The 18,701-nt window shown below is 54.9% G+C and overlaps 1 protein-coding gene and 2 pseudogenes across 5 annotated transcripts; 1 reads left to right on the top strand and 2 right to left on the bottom strand.

Annotated features, from left to right (window-relative positions):
* Positions 1-23: 23 nt before the first annotated feature.
* EPN1 (epsin 1) lies at positions 24-13,850 on the top strand. 5 transcript variants are annotated; one of them, XM_016154174.2, is made up of 11 exons: positions 25-283; positions 3,068-3,393; positions 6,918-7,167; positions 9,045-9,169; positions 9,549-9,623; positions 10,102-10,185; positions 11,078-11,375; positions 11,808-11,912; positions 12,030-12,116; positions 12,936-13,193; positions 13,294-13,850. In XM_016154174.2, the coding sequence occupies exons 2-11, from the start codon at positions 3,166-3,168 to the stop codon at positions 13,500-13,502; spliced, it is 1,719 nt and encodes a 572-aa protein (XP_016009660.1). In that variant the 5' UTR covers positions 25-283; positions 3,068-3,165; the 3' UTR covers positions 13,503-13,850. The 5 variants fall into 5 exon arrangements, with proteins under 5 accessions (XP_016009663.1, XP_016009660.1, XP_016009664.1 ...); XM_016154175.2 differs by lacking the exon at positions 25-283 and adding an exon at positions 302-556; XM_016154179.2 differs by lacking the exon at positions 25-283 and having other exon boundaries at positions 3,068-3,234; positions 3,329-3,393.
* Positions 12,430-12,527, bottom strand: LOC118611531 (annotated as a pseudogene).
* Positions 13,851-17,621: 3,771 nt separating the features above from the next.
* LOC118611475 lies at positions 17,622-18,538 on the bottom strand (annotated as a pseudogene).
* Positions 18,539-18,701: the final 163 nt, after the last annotated feature.

Here is an 18,701-nt window from a genome sequence, read left to right as displayed (position 1 = left end):
GGGCCGGGAGGGGCTCGTAGCCACTTCCGCTTCCGGTCCGTTGCTGCTTTCGGTTGCTTCCCGTCCGCTCGGCGGCTCCTCTCCCCCGCTCAGCTGTCCGCGCCCCTCCCGGGCGCCGGGGCGGCAGGGCTGTCGTGCGGCTCTCCGTGCTTCCGCACGTGCGCCCGAACGCGCCTGAGTGTCCGCCGCCCGCGGCTCTCCGCGCGCCCCGTGACACCGAGGCCGAGCGGGAGCAGGGGGGTGCCCGCCATGACCCCCCGGAGCTCGGCGTGAGGGAGCCGAGGTGAGCGCAGGGCCCAACGTTCCAGCGTCTGCCGGCCCTCAGTCGTCTCCGCGGCCGTCGCGTGTATGCCTCTCTCCGTCTCTGGCGCCTGTCTCTGGCAGCGCCTCCGTCTCCCGCGGGATGCGCCTGGGCCTAAGCCATGCTAGTGTCCATTCTGCTGTTTGTACAAAGCCTCGTCCGCGTGTGTCTGTCCTGGGTGTCGTTCTGCTTCTGCGCGCCGCCACGTCCCGCGTCTGACGGTCAAGATCAATGTTCGCGTCTGTCTCCGAGCGTGTGAGTCTTCAGTGGCCGGCGCCTCCACTCTTTGCTTCTGGCGCTTCCCTCTGCCGCAGTTTTCCCATCTCCTTTCCCTCCTGTCCCCTCTCCCACCCTGAACCCTTCTCCGCGGTCTGTGCTTGGTCTAGGATCTGCTCCTCCAGGCTCCCGGGTCTGGTTGTGGGTGAATAGCCTGAGTCTCCAACCAGAGGCCCCACTGCTTGCTAGCCTGTGATACCTGTCAGGTGACTTATCACCAGACCTCAGTGTCCTAGCCTTTAAAATTAGGATGCTGGTTGTTCCTGCTCATACGGCTCCTGTGCGTTTTGACGGAGGTGATACTTGTAAAGTGCCCCACACTGACCAGTGGGAGATGTATAACAACTAGGAGCTCTGGTTTCCACCATTAATATATGTTCACTTTCACAAATGTCACTATCGGTCATTCGAGTGCTCCTTGGAGGATTTTGCCGTAACATTTGTTTTCTATTTCATCTAACCATTCTCTTAAATCAATTTATTTTGAAAAGCTTAGTCTTATTTTAAGCAGCACTTGTGAAATCTTAGCGTTGGGGCACTAGTTGTGTATTTTTCTAACGCACACACAGTATTAAGACAGTGCACCCTCTAATGGCACTCCTTTGGAAACATTCTGGTTGTTCTCTGATAATAGCGGCAACCAATGTTATCAGTGGGACTTGGGGCCAAGCACTTCATGTGCCCATCCTGTTTCATCAGCGAGCCTGCCAGGTAGGAATTCTTCCCTTTGTTTGGGAGTGGAGCTTGCTGTGCTTGGAGCTGATGGCCAGGATTGGGTGTTCTTTTTGTTATTTCACAGTCTTCTTTTCTTTCTCAGTCCAGTTACTACCTTTTTTTATTTCAGGGCCTTTTCTTTTCATCTTTCTGCCTCTCTGTGTCTCCACATTTCTATCAGTTTGTGGCTACCTCCTTGTCTGTCTCACCACGTCTCTGGGTTGCTCCACTGCCTGGCTTACTCTGTGCTTCTCTCTTTCCTTGTCTCTTTCATTCCCTCTCTTCTCACTCTTCTCTGTATTTGTCACATCATTTCTTTGTCTTAGTGTGTTTGGCTGGGCCTATCTTGGTTGTCTGACCTTCTCTTTTCAGTTGTCTCCCAGTGCCTGGTCCTCCAGCCTGAGTTCTAGGCAGAGGCTAGCCACTGGCCCCAGGACTCAGGTTGTGAGAGGGCCCAGGAGATCTCTGGCAGTGGTTGTTGGAGAGGCTGGGACTGTGGCAGTCGCAGCTTGCCCTGGAACTAGGCTGCTCTGAGAGTGAGGCTTGTGCCCTGGGGCAAGGGAGTTAGCCTTTCTGTGCCTCATTTCCTCCCCAGCATGGGTCATGGACTTGTGAGGATTAATCTACTTGCTACGACTAAAGTACTGGTGCAGGGTCAGGGCTGCCTGATTTCTGCAGTTGTCATCACTTACCTGATTTCTGCCCTTCTGTTTCTTTCCTTGTCACCCTCCTTTAGGCAAAGGTCAACTGAAAAGCATAAATTTTGGAGTCCACGGGAGCCTGGGGTTACGTCTGTGCCGCTAGGCATAGTGATAACCTTGGTTGAATTACTCAACCTCCCAGGACCTGCTTCCCTGTGAGAAACACCTCAGGCAGTGTTAAATGAAATAGCTCTCAGGCAGCCCCAGGCAGGTACCTGGGAAGCAGCTTGTGACTGTGCTGTTCTTATCTCTTCTCCCTGGGCCGTTCTTCTCCCCACCCTTGGGACTCTTGTCCCTGGCTCCCCTCCCCCATCACTGTACTCCCTTGTCTCCTTTTTTCTGTGTGTCCTTGTTTCAGTCTTGGGTTCTGCTCCTTCCACCGTTGCTCCAGAGGTCTTTTATGCCCTCTCTCCTTCTCTTCCAGTTTATTGAATAGCTGTTTGGGGCTAGTGCTTCTGACGAGAAAACCCATGTCCAGACACACATGGTCTCTACTCCCCATGGGGCTGGTGGTGGTCAGCCTTAGCCACAGAATCAGACAAATGAGGGTCACATCCCTAGGCCATGGTCTACCCAGGAGGCCCCTGGGAATGAGGACCTTGGGATTCAGAAAGCTTAAGTGGTGCCCTCGGGGCAAGTGGGAGTTACCTGGTGAGGGGGGAGAGGAAGAGCAGGGAACCCAGTTGGGACACCGTACTTCCCATGCCCTGACCCTCAGTTTTCTGGGTTACTGGATGGAGCCCCACTTTACAGACGAGGAAACTGAGGTGCAAGAGTTGTCACCCTGCCCAGGTGGCTGGACCAGGAAGTGCTGGCTGGGGTGTGTCCCCAGCGCCCATGATCTGTCGTCACTGCACACTCTGCCTCGCTGAGCATGGGCCCAAGCAGGAAGGAGCTGGGTACAATTGAGGAACCGAAATGGACAGGATGACTAAGATGGAGGTTGACAAGGGCTAGAGCTTTCTAGGTCATGGCATCCTTAATCTGTCATGCAGTGGGGGCCCGTACATATAGGGGTTTGGGCTAGGTGGCCCCAGGTGCCCCTTGTGTTTCCAAGGACCTCTCCTGTTCTCAGATGTGGTGACCCGCCAGTTCCTGCTGTGGCCTCCCTGCTCAAGTTAGCCCCTCTGCCCACGTCCCAGGGGCACAGTCCCCGCACCTCCACCAGCCACCATGTCGACCTCCTCTCTGCGGCGCCAGATGAAGAACATCGTCCACAACTACTCAGAGGCTGAGATCAAGGTCCGCGAGGCCACAAGCAACGACCCCTGGGGCCCATCCAGCTCGCTCATGTCCGAGATCGCCGACCTTACCTACAATGTTGTCGCCTTCTCAGAGATCATGAGCATGATCTGGAAGCGGCTCAACGACCACGGCAAGAACTGGCGGCACGTCTATAAGGTCGGTGGGCAGGCACAGGCAGGCTGGTGCCACCTGGACTGCCACCACTCTTCTGTTCTGGCTTTCCAGAGGTGCCTGTGCCTTTCTGTACGGTTTTTCTTGTTTAATGGAGGGCACACATGTAACGTATTAGGGTTTTGAACCTGATGATTTAAACTGATTTTGAAGAAGTGGCACTTTCACAGGATGCACCCCCTTAGAAGGCCTAACCCCAGTTTCCTCCCTTGGGGCAGCCATGTCCCCAGTTTGTCTTCCAGGGCCATCTGCGTGTGCATGTCCAGGCTAATGGGTGGCCCCAGGGACTTTTGGGGCCATGGACCTTAAATGCAGTTGGTTCCTGGGCTGTATGCAGTGTCACAACGCAGGATTATACATTGAGAGTGGGTTTTACTGTGTGTCAGTTATACCCCACTTCTAAGTAAGAAAAGGAAGCTAAATCCTAGAGGTCGTTTCCCATCAGGACATGAAAGAGTGGTTATTTTTCTCTTTCTTTAAGAAGGCATAACAGTCCTGAGTAGGGTGGGTTATAAGTGATGTAACCAGCTATCTGGCGATGGATTTTTAAGTGAGTTGCAACGCTTTTACAACCGTGGCTGTCGCGAATATCCTTGTATCCTCTAAAACTGGAATTTCTGAGTTGAAGGATCCATGTATGTGTCATTTTGATAAATGTGACCAAAGAGCCCTCCACAGAAGTGGCTCATTTATTCACCCCTAGTGACAAATGCACACACCCTAATCCAGGGTCCAGAGAGACAAACTTCAGGCTCCGGGTGTAAGGAGCGAGTCCGCAGGCAGCACTCATTGGCTGGGTTCCCATGTGACCTCTGCTCTGGGGGCCTGGCATCCCCTCCTCTGGTCAAGAAGTGGCCAAGGGCATGGGCTAGCGCAAGTGGCCAGACCCTACTCCCAACAGTGTGACCTTGGACCAGTCCCTGGACCTCCCTGTGAGGACTAGGCCCCAGGCCAGGCTAGTATGTCTAGTTCAGGAATGTTGGCGGGCCTCTGTGGGCGACTCTTCAGTAGAAGTCACCTGAGGGCCTGAGCTGTGTGTGCTGGTGGTCGAGGTGGGGAGCCCCAGCCTGGGGCTCACACTGGCGGCCTCTCTCCTTTAGAGGCTGCGGTGGTTCCTTTGTCTCCTAGATGAGCAGACTTGGCCTGGAGGGGTGGCCCCGCTCATAGTCAGCAGAGGTACAAGGCTGTGTCCTGGCATTCCCTGTGGAACCCAACAAACCCAGTTTGGGTTAGCAACTTGATGGACTCATCGTTTCTAGGCAAGCTTTTTTGTGGAGGTGACTGACGGGATAGGGCCTGCTGGGCTAACACCTGGAGAGTAGCTCAGAGCTGGAGAATTGGGTGCATGAGTGAGGTGAGTCCTGAGGGCTCTGGATGGCAAGTTCTTCCTGATGGGTGGCTGAGGGAGTGTGTTCGTGGGCAGAGCACAGTGGGGGAGGTTTTCCTATGTCAGTTTTTTGGGGTAGAGACTGAGGCACAAGGAGGCTAAAGGTACCCAGGATACAGTCGGACTTGAGGGGAGCCCCAGAACCCCTCTTGGCTTGGCCGTGTCACTTTCTTGTCCGAGGAGCGCAGGGTGGTCAGTGAACTCTGGCCCAGGCTGAAGCTGGCCTGCTCGCCTTGTAAGCGGGGCTCTGCCACATGCGGTCAGGCCCTTCTATGTGCTGCCCTCACTCCACGGTGGGGACTATGGCCCCGAAAACCTTGGGGTTACTGCCTGGGCCTCACAGAGATGCCTGCTTTTCTCTGTCTTAAACTGAGACTTTTGCTCTGATATCCCAGACAGCCTTCACTGAGCTGGTTTAAGAATTAACAGGGACCATTGGGCTGTCTAGCTGTCCCCTTTTCAAACATTTTCCATCAAGGTGTGTGTACACCTGTGTGGCCACCACCCAGAGAGAGGACTCTTCCTGTACCCCAGAGGCCCCCGCCCTGCCTTCTGTCTGAGCTTGCTCTGGAACTTTGTTCCAGGGATGCGTGAAGCAAGGTCCTGTCTGGGTGGTCAGTGCACAGGAAGGCATCCAGGTGTTCCCAGCATGTGAGCACACAGCAGCTCACATGTGTAACCCCCGCCCCGTAGGGGTTTGGGTTCACCATCTTTAACTGCAGTTCCAAAGTCCTCAGAGCTCTGAAAATGAACGTTTTCAGAGTTTGTTTGCAGCAGGACCTGATCTGGACTGAAGCGAGGTGGTTTATCTGGTGTTTGTCAGCCCCACTTGATGGTTGTGGGTGTGAGCTCAGCTGGGGGCTCTGTCATGCGTGGGAGCAGCAGAGCTGGACCTGAGTTTGGAGCTCACCTTCTGTGTGGGTGCGGCTGGTCTTTGTCTTTCCGCCCTGACTGCAAAACCCTGGAGGGCCGGTTAAGGACTAACTGTAGATGACAGAGCTAGATATCCAGCATGCCTTTGAGAAGCTGGCACATCCAGGTTGGGGGGGCGTTGGTGAGCCACAGCAGTCAACCAGCAGACGTCACAGCGGGTCAGAGAGCTTTCCCCAAATGGCCAGCCCCTCCCCTCTGTTGTTTCCTGAGTGGGTTTGGGGGCTCCCTGAGTCTGTGGAATCATCTGCAAAGTCTAAGGTGTGCCCTCTTCCAAGGGTGGCTTCACAGTCTTGTGCTGTCTGTAGGGAGCTATTACCCTGTGCCTGTCTCTCCAGACCTGCTTTGAGCCCAGGATCCGAGACCACAGAGGCCTTACCTGGATTTTCTTTTCCCATTTAGTTTTAACTTGCCTGAAAGAGAATTCATTCTCAAGTCATAAAATGCTGAAACCACCAAAGGGTGTTGGTTCCTCCTTGAGCTTCCAGCATGCTGTGTGTCCTGCCCCAGAAGCCCAGGCCCAGACGGGCCCTGCAGGCCTTTTTCCCAGTGTGTTGGAGTAAGGTTTCACATGAGAAGCGATGACCCACCACATAGTGATGGAGCTGTGAAGAGTGTAGCCCTCATGAACCTGGTGTGACTGATGTTTCCCAGCTGTGCTCCTTTACATTTGCACATCACAGAAATGGGCAGGGTCTGCATTGCTGGTGATGCCCAGGTGGGCCTGTGGTGACTGTAGCTGCCACATCCCTATCTTTTCATGGAGGAGCATGTGGATCACAGGCTGTACCATCACCCTTTCCAAGTGGGCACTTCAGGGGTTTCAGGCACACTCCCCACTGCAGTCTGGGGCATTCTCGTCACCCCGACAGACTCTGTGCCTACCGAGAATGACACCTGGCGTCCCCAGCCCATGGCTGGCATGACTGCTTTTCCTTGGGTCTGCCTGTCCTGGCATTTCATGTGAGTGGAACACATGCTGTGCTCCTGGTGCTGCTCTTCCAGCATGGTGCACTCAGGTCCCACCTGGGTGGCAGCACATGTCTGTGTGTTCCTCCTTTTCAGGGCCGTATGATACCCCATTGTGTGGACAGGCTATGCTGGTTCATCCACCCTCTGATGGCACCTAAGTTGGTGCAGTGAAGTCCCAGTGGGTGGCCTTGTGGGTGACTTGGTGCATCTTGCTCCGCAGGCCATGACGCTGATGGAGTACCTCATCAAGACGGGCTCGGAGCGTGTGTCGCAGCAGTGCAAGGAGAACATGTATGCTGTGCAGACACTCAAGGACTTCCAGTACGTGGACCGTGATGGCAAGGACCAGGGTGTGAATGTGCGCGAGAAGGCTAAGCAGCTGGTGGCCCTGCTGCGAGATGAGGACCGGCTACGGGAGGAGCGTGCCCACGCGCTCAAGACCAAGGAGAAGCTGGCACAGACAGCCGCTGGTAAGGCCCGGCTGTGACCCCTTTTCACTGTTTTCTCTTCACCCAACACAGGCTCCCTCTGGCTCTGTCCTTTCCCTCTCGCCGTGGGGCTCTGGAGCTGAGACGTGACACACACATTAGCCAGTCACCTCCCTAGGGCCCAGGTGTGCCATGCCCTCGGTCTGGGTCCTAGAGCTGCCAGGCCAGTGCCCCGTGGTCCTTCCAAGAGTGGCCAGTACGCAAGGGAAGGAGGCTGTGCACCTGGGACAGCCCCCTCTGGTGAGGGAACAGGCACGCTGATAGGAAGCGATGAGGGACAGTGAGCTCCATTTGGCAGGTGGCAACTAGTACCTGAAAGAACAAGTTGGAGTAGAGAGATAAGAGGGTCCCAGTATGTCTATGTTAGGAATCTGTCTGCCCACAGGGTGTGGGGATCTGGGGTGTGAAAAAGACCTCGCCACATAAGCTAGTCCAGAGATGGAGGAGTGTATGCAGTGGGGTGGCCCTGCAGGGTCCAAGCAGGAAGGGAAAGATCCAGTTAATGCATGGGGTTTGCCATAGAGCATGGGCCATGAGGGACACTAGGAGATGAGAGGCAGCATCTTACCAGGCAGTGGTTGGGACGGGCACAAGTTCAGGGCAGCTATACGTGGAGGCAGAGTCACCTGGGCCTGCGGGACAGACCAGGTTCCTGGCATGTCAGGGATGGTTGGATGTTCTACTCAGGCCTGTCATGTATGGTCACTGTCCAGTATCCACGAGGACGTTAGGTATGCCTGGGGCCACAGAAAACAGCATGTCATGCAAGGGGGCACATGCAGGGAGAATGGGGTGCTTTTGGAGAGGCTTTGACAGGCCTCGTGGCGTCCTCTGTGGGGCCAGAGGGCCCATGTGTCCGCTTTCCCCTCATGGCTGCTCCATTTCTGCCCCTCAGCTGGGCCCTTGTCTGAGCTCTGGGCTTTGTGTTCCTTCAGCTTTATGCCCAGATCCTGATATTTGAATTTCATGTGGATCACACGTCTTGAGATATTACTCACTTTTTGTTTCACCCCCTAACCGCTCAAAATTGGGGAACCCTTTCTTGGCTTTTGGACAGGCAGAGCAAGTGTGGCTGCACCCCTGTTTTCTGCCCCCCAGTTCTGGGGCACAGTGTAGGGCCAGCCAGGAGCACGTCTCTGACACACTGCAAGGGGCTGAGGGGGGCTTGGGGCTCAGAGAGGGACCTGAACAGGTGCCCAAAGGCCTGCCCAGTGCCTTTGTTTTTCCAGAAGCAGAGGCCTGGCCACATTGGGAGGGAGGCAGGTGGTGCCCGGTTAGCTCAGCTCACCCTTGCTGCCGCAGCCTGGCCCATGCCCCCATCCTCCACCCTCGCAGATAGCCAGCTTTCTCCGTTCCTGTCTCTGTCCTTTCCATGGTGATGACTCGGGCTGCTTACATGGGATGGAGTTGGGGCATCTCAGGGAGGTGGGATGTATGTGCTGTGCTCCGCTGACCCCGTGGTCCTGCAGAGAGAGGTACAGGTATTGAGCAGCCCTAGGCAGCAAAGTTCTAGTCTCCGCATCTGGGGTATGCAGGGCTTTCCCTGGCCGATACCAGGGAGGAAGGCCCTCCGACAAGCCGGGGGCATGTGGGAGTCCCTGGCTCCACATGGTGCAGGGACCCAGGTCTCAGGGCTTAGAGGTTCCTGAAGTCCCCTCCGTCTTTATCAGTTGGGGGAACTTTCTTTGACCTGCCCTGCCCCAGGTGGGGCTGGGTAGGCCCAGTGCACAGCAATCCCACCCTCCTAGGGAATCTGGTGTTTTGTGTCCTGGGTGGGGAATGTAGTCTTGGGAGTGGCCAGGCTGGGGGATTCCCTCTACTTCCTCAGTGTGGCACTGTCTCCCTGGCTCTCCTTGCAGCCTCCTCAGCAGCTGTGGGCTCCGGGCCCCTGCCTGAGGCAGAGCAGGCTTGGCCGCAGAGCAGTGGAGAGGAGGAGCTGCAACTGCAGCTGGCCTTGGCCATGAGCAAGGAGGAGGCCGACCAGGTACTGTGGCCACCTGGGCCCACATAGCGGGGAAGGGTTTTATTTCCGTCTGCCATCCCATCTACCCGCCCCTCCCTCAGGCCCGCTCTGTTTCTCTTTTCTCTCTGTTCTTCTGTCTATGTCTCTGCTCGCCTGCTGACCTTGTCTCTGTCTGTCATTTCTGGGAGCACTTCTCCCTTTTCTCTCTCTGAATGCTTGTCCTGCCCTTTCTGGCTCCTGTCCCCTCGCCCAAGCTGTCTCCCTGCTCTGTCTCTGCCTGCTCCTCACTGGTTTGGGGACTGTCCTTGTATGTTTGCCTCTGTCTGACCCCTGTTCTCTGTCTGTCTCCCTCTTTCCTGGCCTGGCCCCTGCCCCGGCCCCTTACACTCTCTCTCCCCAGCCCCCGTCCTGCGGCCCTGAGGATGACGTCCAGCTCCAGCTGGCCCTTAGTTTGAGCCGTGAGGAGCACGATAAGGTCAGAGCAGCATCTCCGCCCCTCATGCTCCCCTGAGACTCTCCCTAGGCCCCCGCCACCTCACCCCTTCCTGAAGGGCCCCACTCCACCACCCCTCTGCAGTTCCCACATGTTCACACCATAGCATTTCTAGCTCTAGCACCTTGTGTAAAGCGGATCCTCAGATGACACCCATATATGTGAAGTAGGTGCCTATGGTGGCTCTGGTGGCGAGGGCCTTCCCTCTCCCCCACTGCAGTCCTAGCCTTCATCGCCCACGGCAGTGCAGATAGCATCAGGCAGGCAGGCTCATGCTTCTCTGCCTGTCAGAGCACCATCCTTGTCCCCACCCCTGCCTGCGACCCTGTGTCCCACCCCATCCCACATGTCGTCTGCATCCCATTTTAATTTTAGTTGCCTTCTGGGTGGGAGAGGGTACTCGGGTGCCCAGTCACTCAGACTGACCCTCTCCTGCCGCCTCCCCCTGTGGCCCAAACAGGAGGAGCGGATTCGCCGTGGGGACGACCTGAGGCTGCAGATGGCCATTGAGGAGAGCAGGCGGGAGACAGGGGGCCAGGGGGAGGTGAGTGTGGGGGAGGGGACTGGTGGGAAGTAAGTGGGGTGGTGGTGTTAGGCTAGGAGGAGGTATGAAAAGGAGGTGATCTAGGGTCTGAAGGAGGTGAGTGTTGGGAGGAGGTGAGTATGCGTGGAGGTGGGTGTGAGAAGGAAGTAGGTGTGAGGGGAGGTGAGTGGGACCATGTCTCCCCCACCTCCGCCCTCTGTGCTTGTGGCAAACGTCCAAGATGTTCTCGTTCTCTGGTCTCTTGTTCTGTAAGCTCACATAGTTCACGTGAGTGTCCCAAGTGTCTTCGTAGCACAGCCAGCCTCCCAGACAGGGGGGCTACAGGTCACGAGGCTAGCCTTGATTTCTGGGCTGGGGACCAGACCCCTACTGACGGGGAGCAGTAGATGGCGCATGGCTGGGCTGCCATGGGGGTCTTACAGTGCCCCTACTTACAGCTCAGCAGGATCTCAGCCCCATACCACCCCTTTCACCCTGGAGAGGATGGCGGGGACCTCACATCTAGAAACATGGGTCCTGGTCAGCTGGGTTCCCCAAGACACAGAACTTGTGCACACGCGTGTATGTGCGTATGTCTGGGAAGCCACGTGTATGCAGTGACCCACATTTGCTAGGTCCCAGCCAGTCCTGCTTAAGGGACCTGGGGTTCTCTGGCCAACAGAGTGTGCTGATTGGCCTGGCTGCCCAGGGATGTCGGCGCTTCCTGGTTGGCTTTGCTCACTTGTTGGGCCATGGTGGACATGAGGCATGGATGGAGGGCTGGCTTGGGACTGGGCAGGGAGACCAGGAATGAGCATGGCTGCTGCTTCCTGGGACTATTGCCCCTACTTGGCTGGCCCCTTTCTTGCGGTCCTATCTGCCCTGTGCCCTCACAGCCTCTCCTCCCCTGCAGTCCTCCCTCATGGATCTGGCGGATGTCTTCACGGCCCCAGCTCCTCCGACAGCCTCGGACCCCTGGGGCGGCCCAGCACCCATGGGCACCACCTCGGCTGCCCCCACCTCAGACCCATGGGGCGGACCACCTGTTCCGCCAGCTGCTGATCCTTGGGGTGGTCCGGCCCCTACACCGGCCTCTGGGGACCCCTGGAGGCCCGCTGCCCCTGTGGGGCCCCCTGTCGACCCTTGGGGTGGGACCCAGACCCCTGCAGCTGGAGAAGGGCCCACGCCCGACCCATGGGGGAGCTCTGATGGTGAGTGCCAGCCCTTCCATTTTTGTCTGGACATATCTCTGGGCCTGCCTGGTCTGAGGAGGGCAGGGAGGGGGCACAGTGAGTAGGCACTGGCGGGGCTAGGGGTGGGTTGGGGATTGTGGGGGCTTCAGCAGGGTGGGAGGGCAGGGCTGGAGCACATTGGTCCTTTCATCTTGGCCGGGGGCTTCCTGGGGGCATTGTAGAGGCCTCAGGGCTGAGGACTTAGCCAGGAGGGGATACATGGGCAAAGGCCAAGCTAAGTGGGCGCCCAGGGCTAGACTGTGATGAGGGGAGGGCTGTGCTTGGGGGAATTGGGGATGCTTCTGAGTGGTGGGGGCTGGAGTGGGGCTCTTGTTTGGAAACAGTCAGATTTCAGAGGAGACAGACTGCCACTTGCCAGGCAGTGCCTCATGTGCCTCCTCCTTCACCCAGGTGGGGCCCCGACCAGTGGACCCTCTGCCTCTGATCCCTGGGCCCCGGCCTTCTCTGATCCCTGGGGGGGGTCACCTGCCAAGCCCAGCACTAATGGCACCACAGGTACTGGGTGGGCGCTGAGTCACGGGGGATGAGTCTGGTCTTATGAGTACTGGGGGTTGGGGGTGGAGGCAAACCCCTGGAGGAGCTGAGTGGATACCCTGACCACCCCTACCACAGTGGTCGGGGGCTTTGACACAGAGCCTGACGAGTTCTCTGACTTTGACCGGTTGCGCACAGCCCTACCGACCTCAGGGAGCAGCACAGGTGAGCCTGCCCTGCCTGCTCCCACCTGGCCCCCACACCGGTGTCTGAGAGACCCTGCTCCATGGGTCCATTGATCAAGATGAAGGCAGTTCTGGGTTGGGTCCATCTTTTTTTCAAACAACTATTGAGGTGTAATCGATCACTCCTCATCTTCAAAAAGACGTTTTTAAATTCATTTTGAAATAATTTAAAAGTTGTAAAAATAATACAAAGAATTCACTTGGTTGAGGTTCCCCAGGTACTGACCCCATCAGGTATTGACCCCGATCTCTCTGTCATTCTGGAATGTTCCTTTGAGTGCATTGCAGACTGCAGATGTTTTTGTCTGTGCCATGTTATGTGTGTCATCCTTGTGCAGGGGCAGTGCTAATCTCTGTCATTCTGATTTAAGTGTGTGTTGGCGAAGTGAGCACATTCCCAGTCCTTTTTGTTTACACAAATTTGTGCATTTTTTTTTCTATATTAAGAGAGGATTCTTAAATTAATTTTTTCAAAAATTAGATCTCAGACCAACAAATGTCACCCAGGCCCTTGGGGTCAATTTCGGTTTCCCCACCGTGCACTGTTGTCTGGACTGTGGGCTGGTGAGGCATGTGGGGCTGGCTGCCCCATAAACAGGTTCATCTGCCCTCCACCTGCTGGGTTCCGTTGGAGTAGTTTCCCCAGTCACTGCTCTGGAACTTGTCAGTGTTACTGTGACCTTTGTCCCTTGGCCTTAGGCCCTCTGGGTTTTGGCCCTGGGCTCTGCTACCTGGTACCGCCACCTCCTTTCCAAGACCCCGCCACCCGTCTTTCCTCTGAGCCCCTCTGCCCCTCCAGGGGAGCTGGAGCTGCTGGCTGGAGAGGTGCCTGCCCGCAGTCCCGGGGCGTTCGACATGACTGGGGTCGGGGGCTCTCTGGCCGAGGCTGTGGGGAGCCCCCCACCCACAGATGCCCCAGCCCCCACGCCGCCCACGCGGAAGACACCTGAATCGTTCCTGGGGCCTAATGCGGCCCTCGTCGACCTGGATTCGCTGGTGAGCCGGCCGGGCCCCACGCCACAAGGAGCCAAGGCCTCCAACCCCTTCCTGCCAAGTGGTGAGTATGGCCCCCAGGGCAGGGACACTGGCCCCACCAGTGATCTCCCTCTGGGCAGACCCCCCTGACTGCTCTGTGTATCTCTGTCTTCTCTCTGCAGGAGCCCCGGCCACTGGTCCCTCCGTCACCAACCCTTTCCAGCCCGCACCACCTGCAACGCTCACTCTGAACCAGCTCCGGCTCAGCCCCGGGCCCCCGGTCCCGGGGGCACCACCGACATACATCTCCCCCCTGGGCGGGGGCCCGGGCCTGCCCCCCATGATGCCTCCAGGCCCCCCAGCTCCCAGCACTAACCCCTTTCTCCTATGAGCAGGGGAGGCAGCCCAGCCCAGCTCCCACTGCTGCTCCCTGTGAGACCAGTGTCGTGAGTGCATGTGAAGCGGGGACCCCCAGCGCCCTCCCCTCCTGGGCCCACTCACACTACAGCGCCCCCACATCCCCCAGCTGTGTCCTGAGAAACTGGATGTGGGGCTTGGGGAGAGTGCCGGCCAGAGGAGGGCCCCATCCTGTGGCATTAGAACGGGGACAGCTGTGCCCGTCCCCCCACTGCTGACTGGCCCCTCAATCAGTGTTCGAGCCTCCTCTTCTCCCCACATCCTCGGTGAATCCTTGGTGATGATTTCGGCAACTGTGGGAATAAATGGCAATTCTCATGGGTGTGGCTCCTCAAGTTCCCATCAGTGACTCACATGGCCCTTCACGGGGGACCTGGGGTGTGGTAGCCGGCACCTCATTCCCAGAAGTCCTGATGTCCTGACTCTCTGGGGCCTTGGTGGGGTTGTGCTAGGTGAATGGGCCTTCAAGCCCTGGCGGAGTGGCAGCTGTGCAGGCCTAGGCACTGTTACTCGTGAGGGTTGGTCTAGGCACCCCAGATCAGCCAGTTTGTGTGTTCTGGCCCAGGAGACACTTTGAGCCTGGGTGAGGGCACAGGCAGGTGCACAGCAGTGAGTCACAGCAGAAGGAGCAGCAAAACTTACTAGGATGGCCTATGCTGCCGCATCCTCCCACCCTTCATGGCAATTGGAGCTGATGGTGTCTCCTGGGGCAGATGGCCAATGAGGGAGTAGAGTGTGAGCCATAAACAGCCGTGGAGGCAGTGGTCTCCAGGTGGACGGTAGTGAGAGTGGGCATGTGTGGCCAGAGGCAGCGGTCAGACATTCCTGCCAGGCAGTGTACGGTCTGTGGGCACCCTCTGCAGGGTGGTGATAGAGAGTTTGTCCAAGCTAGCTTTGGGCCACTGTGGGGATAGGCCTGGCACCATGTTGGGTCAGTAGGTTCAGGACTCAAGGTACCTGGAGGTCAGTGGCCAGTGCCCTGTCTGCTGAGTTATGAGGCGTTTGGGGCACAAAAAGGGAGCAGGGGGGCTATTTCCAGGGCCTGGGGTGCTGTCCCTGGACAGAGCTGGGGCCACACTGGCCCGATGTGTGGGTCCAGCCATGGCGGGTGCCTGGAGAGTGCCCATCCAGACCCCTTCATATTCTTGCTTGCTGGATTGAGTACATGTTTTGTTACCTGCTGCCTTAGAAGCTTTTATTGTGCTTCATTGTAGTGAAAGGTAAGAGGCTATTCTTAGTTTCCCATTTGTCATAGTGGAGAAGACAGTAACAAAACAACAGACCCCAGCAGCAGCATGCACGGAGTCAGAACCTTGTTTCAGCCTGCTCTAGTAGGCACTTGTGCTTGATGTGAGAGCACAGTAGCTCTGAGATCCCATGTCTCCTCCGTTAGCCTTTCCAGAATATTCCAGGCAGCATTTCTCACCAGGAGCTGCCATTTAAGCCTCTTCTACCCCCATGTGGCTGGAACCACCCGGGTGGCGCATCACTGGACGTTGAAGGATGACTGTTCTTGCCTTGCTGGTTCACTCCTACTCTGTACGCGTCATGTATGTACGTGTCATTTTCTCTCAGATACAGCTCCAGGGCTTATGGTCAGGTGTTGAGTGCAGGGTCGAGATGGGGGTCCTGTGGGGGTGCTGGGGAGGGCCTTGCAGCTGAGGTTCTGACCAGGGCATCTGCCCAGATAGCTAAATTGGATGGGCACCCCCCAAGGCCGTTCCCTCCAGTAGGTACGGGTGGCTGGGCCCCAGGAGAGCGTGTGGGTCTGCAGGCTCTCAGGGCGAGGCTCGCTGGCTGCACTGGGGAAATCAGGCCACAAGTACCAGATGCGCTCACAGGGGACATGCTGGTGCGCACTTGCACTTGCTCTCACCTGCACCTTTCCTCTCACACGTGCCCTGGAATGTTCTCTCAACACCCAGGCACAGACACGCACTTTCTTACGTGCATGTGCATGTTTTTGCAGTGACTTCACCAAGCAACCCACGCTCACAGGTTCTCAGTGTCACCCCATCTCAGATTTTCTCACAAACCCACTCATACACTGCCCCTCTCTCAACCAGCCTCTGCCTTCACCTCATGTTTACCTTAAAACGGAAATGCACTTTCTTTCAGACTCTCTCTGCAGATGTTTCTCTGTCCTCTAATGGGTCCCTGAATGTTGTCCTTCCCATCACGTCAGTCTCAGCACCCCTTTCATGCTTCTGATCTGTGTGACACACCCTTCATGATTCCGGGACGGGGAGACCCACCACCGCCCACCACATGATGTCCTACCGCAGTCAGCAGACTGGCTTATGGGCTGGCCACCTGTTTTTGTAAATGAAGTTGTAATGGAACGTAGTCACACCCATTTTCATATTGCTTGTGGAACCTTCCACCTGCAAAAGCAGCATTAAGTAGGTGTCACAGAAATTGTGTGGCCCATGAGCCTGATATATTGACCATCTGGCTCTTTAAAAAAAGTTGCTCCTGCAACTCTTTGTGCTTTGTGGGACTTGTGCCTGTCACCCATCCCCAACTCTATTACAACCACACACACCCTGTGAGTTTCCAACAGGCTCTCCATGCAGAAATTGTCCTTTTGCTGTCTTTTGTTTCTTACGTCTTTATGTTTTTGTTCTAGTTTTAGGGCTAATTCTTTAGTTTTATATTTCATCCACTTCATTTTATACTTATTGGAATATTTATTTCAGAGAGCACTATTCAACACTGACATCTTAAAATACAAATTTTAATGCATTTTAAATTTCAAGCACAGAACATTAGAGACAATAGCAACACCCCACTCACACCTCGGGAACAGCCTTGTTTGCTACAGCCGTCATTAACCTTGACCAGGTCTGGTTTCATCTATATCCCCTAACAGTCCTTCCTCTGGAGAATGATAATTACGTGACTCCTGGCTGGTAAGCATAAAGAAAACCATGGTGATTTGAGCACGTGAATGAAATAGGAATGTTAATGTCACCGTGGTGGCACTCAGGTCCCCCCTTCCTGGCTGGCTTACTCAGCCACACCTGCAGGGACAGGTCGCCAGTCCTCTGAGAGCCAACCTCTGCTGACTGCAGCATTCTATCAAACTACAGAAAGGAGAACATGTTTGTGGATCTTATAAGGAATCAATATTCAGAATATATAAAGTACTCCTAAAACCAACAAAAATGAGCCAATACAGAAACGGGGAAAGGAATAGGCATTTTTCCAAAGATAGACAAACTGCCAATTAGTATGTGAGAGGATGTTCAACATCATTAGTCATTGGAGAAATGTAGATCAAGACCACAATGAGATACTACTTTACACCTGCTAGATGGATGTTGGAGAAATGGAAAATAATCAGATTGGAAGATGTGGACAAACTGGAACTCCTGTGCATGGCTGGTGGCAATGTAAAATGATTCAGCAGCTGTGGGAAACAGGTGATTTCTCAACATGTTAAATATACAACTACGATGTGGCAGCAATTTCACTCCTGGGTACATATTCAAAAACTGAAAGTGGGACTCAACAGATATTTGTATATCCATATTCATAGCCGTGTTATTGACAGTAGTCAAAAGGTGGAAACAACCCGTATGCATCAGTTAATGAACAATTAAATAAAGATAAATGAGTAAACAAAATGTTGTATGTACATAGATTGGAAGAGTATTCAGCCATAAAAATGAATAAAGTTTTGACAAATGCTAGTGTGGAACAACCTTGAAAACATGATGCTTAGATAAGGCAGACACAGAAAAATACTATATGATCCCATTTAAATGAAGTACCTAGAGCAGGGAAATTCATAGAGATAAGAAAGTAGAATTGAGGATGTCTGGGGCTGGGAGGAGAGAGGACCGGTGAGTTAACTCTTCATGGGAACCAACTTTTTGTTGGGGATGATGAAGTCTTGGGTATAGATAGTGGTGATGATTATTATATCACTTAGTGTGTTTAATGCCACTGGCTTGTACACTTACATGTCAAAATCACAAATGTATATTTTTTATAACAATGTAAAAATGGGTAATGTAAATAATTACTAGAAATTAGTATTCATGGGTGGTATAGAGGCTGACTTCTATGTGTTTACCAGTTCAACTAACTATGAGGTCAACAATGCAAGAGCAGACCTGGGGCCTCTAGGATCCTTAAGGACCAGCAGAAGGAGGCTGAAAGTGGGAAAACATGACACCACAGCACGGGTGGTCTGCACCATTCATAGAGGGGAATCTGAGAAGGCAGTAACATACAATGCAAAACTGGGATTCATGGAGGTGACAAAGGTGACTGCCACCATCAGGATGGTGTGGGTGGCTCTAATCTCCAGGGGGGCATTGTGGTCGCCATTGGGGGTGTGAATATTTTGTACTCTCTGCTAGTGTAAGTGCAGAAGTACCATGGAGCCACTGGACCAGACCATGAGACTGATGAACATGGCATTGGAGATGGAGCGCAAGATGACTGACGCAAGCGCTGGGACTCAAGACTGAATGGAACCAAATCCCTTAGGCATCAGTATCATTTCTCATGTCCTGTGGACCACTGATTGTCACGGGAATGCAGACCTTCATTAGGACCCTGAACATCTAGCAGATGCAGCAGGAAGGACCAATAATCAGGGCCTCCTCCTTGGAGCTTCATCCAGTCTACTCATGGGGATGAGTGTGAAGAACTGCTAGCTACTCAGGACACAGGTGGAGCACAGGGTGGTGCTGTGAGCCACCTAATGATTGTAACAGACAAGCTTACACTCAAGACTGAAAGGGGGGGGGAGGGGTCCTCACCACAAAAGCTGCCATCACGCGGGGAATCACAGTGGACAGAAGCACCAAGAGATTGACCAGCGCCATGAGGGTGTGAATCATGTGTGTTGGCCTCTGCCTGTGGCCAAGCAAGAGTGGAGACACATTAGCAGAAGAGAATGACATTGGCCTGAGCCCCAACCCCCACCTGCAGAAGTAAGATGGTTTTCAGAGCTACCTCCCCTATGGCCCTTTGAGCACTCTTCTGAGAAGACATAGGGAGGGCTTTGGAGTGGCCTGGAGCAAGAAGGAGGCTCTGCCCATAAGGACATCAGCAGTCTTTGTAAATGACTCATATGGTAAAGGATTCTCTTTTTTCCTGAGCAGAGAGATACCGTCATACTTCACAGAAATGGCATTGCCTGGAAAACATACAGCTG

The sequence above is a fragment of the Rousettus aegyptiacus genome, unplaced genomic scaffold, assembly GCF_014176215.1.
Source record: "Rousettus aegyptiacus isolate mRouAeg1 unplaced genomic scaffold, mRouAeg1.p scaffold_m13_p_14, whole genome shotgun sequence".
Taxonomy (NCBI): Eukaryota; Metazoa; Chordata; class Mammalia; order Chiroptera; family Pteropodidae; genus Rousettus; species Rousettus aegyptiacus.
This window is presented reverse-complemented; position numbering and strand designations above follow the sequence as displayed.

Bases quoted from the DNA above. Each gene is read 5' to 3' on its own strand.
- EPN1 (XM_016154174.2), top strand. From the start codon at position 3,166: ATGTCGACCTCCTCTCTGCGGCGCCAGATGAAGAACATCGTCCACAAC. The intron at 10,186-11,077 runs GTGAGTGTGGGG...CCTCCCCTGCAG, and splicing joins AGACAGGGGGCCAGGGGGAG to TCCTCCCTCATGGATCTGGC. The intron at 13,194-13,293 runs GTGAGTATGGCC...TTCTCTCTGCAG, and splicing joins CAACCCCTTCCTGCCAAGTG to GAGCCCCGGCCACTGGTCCC.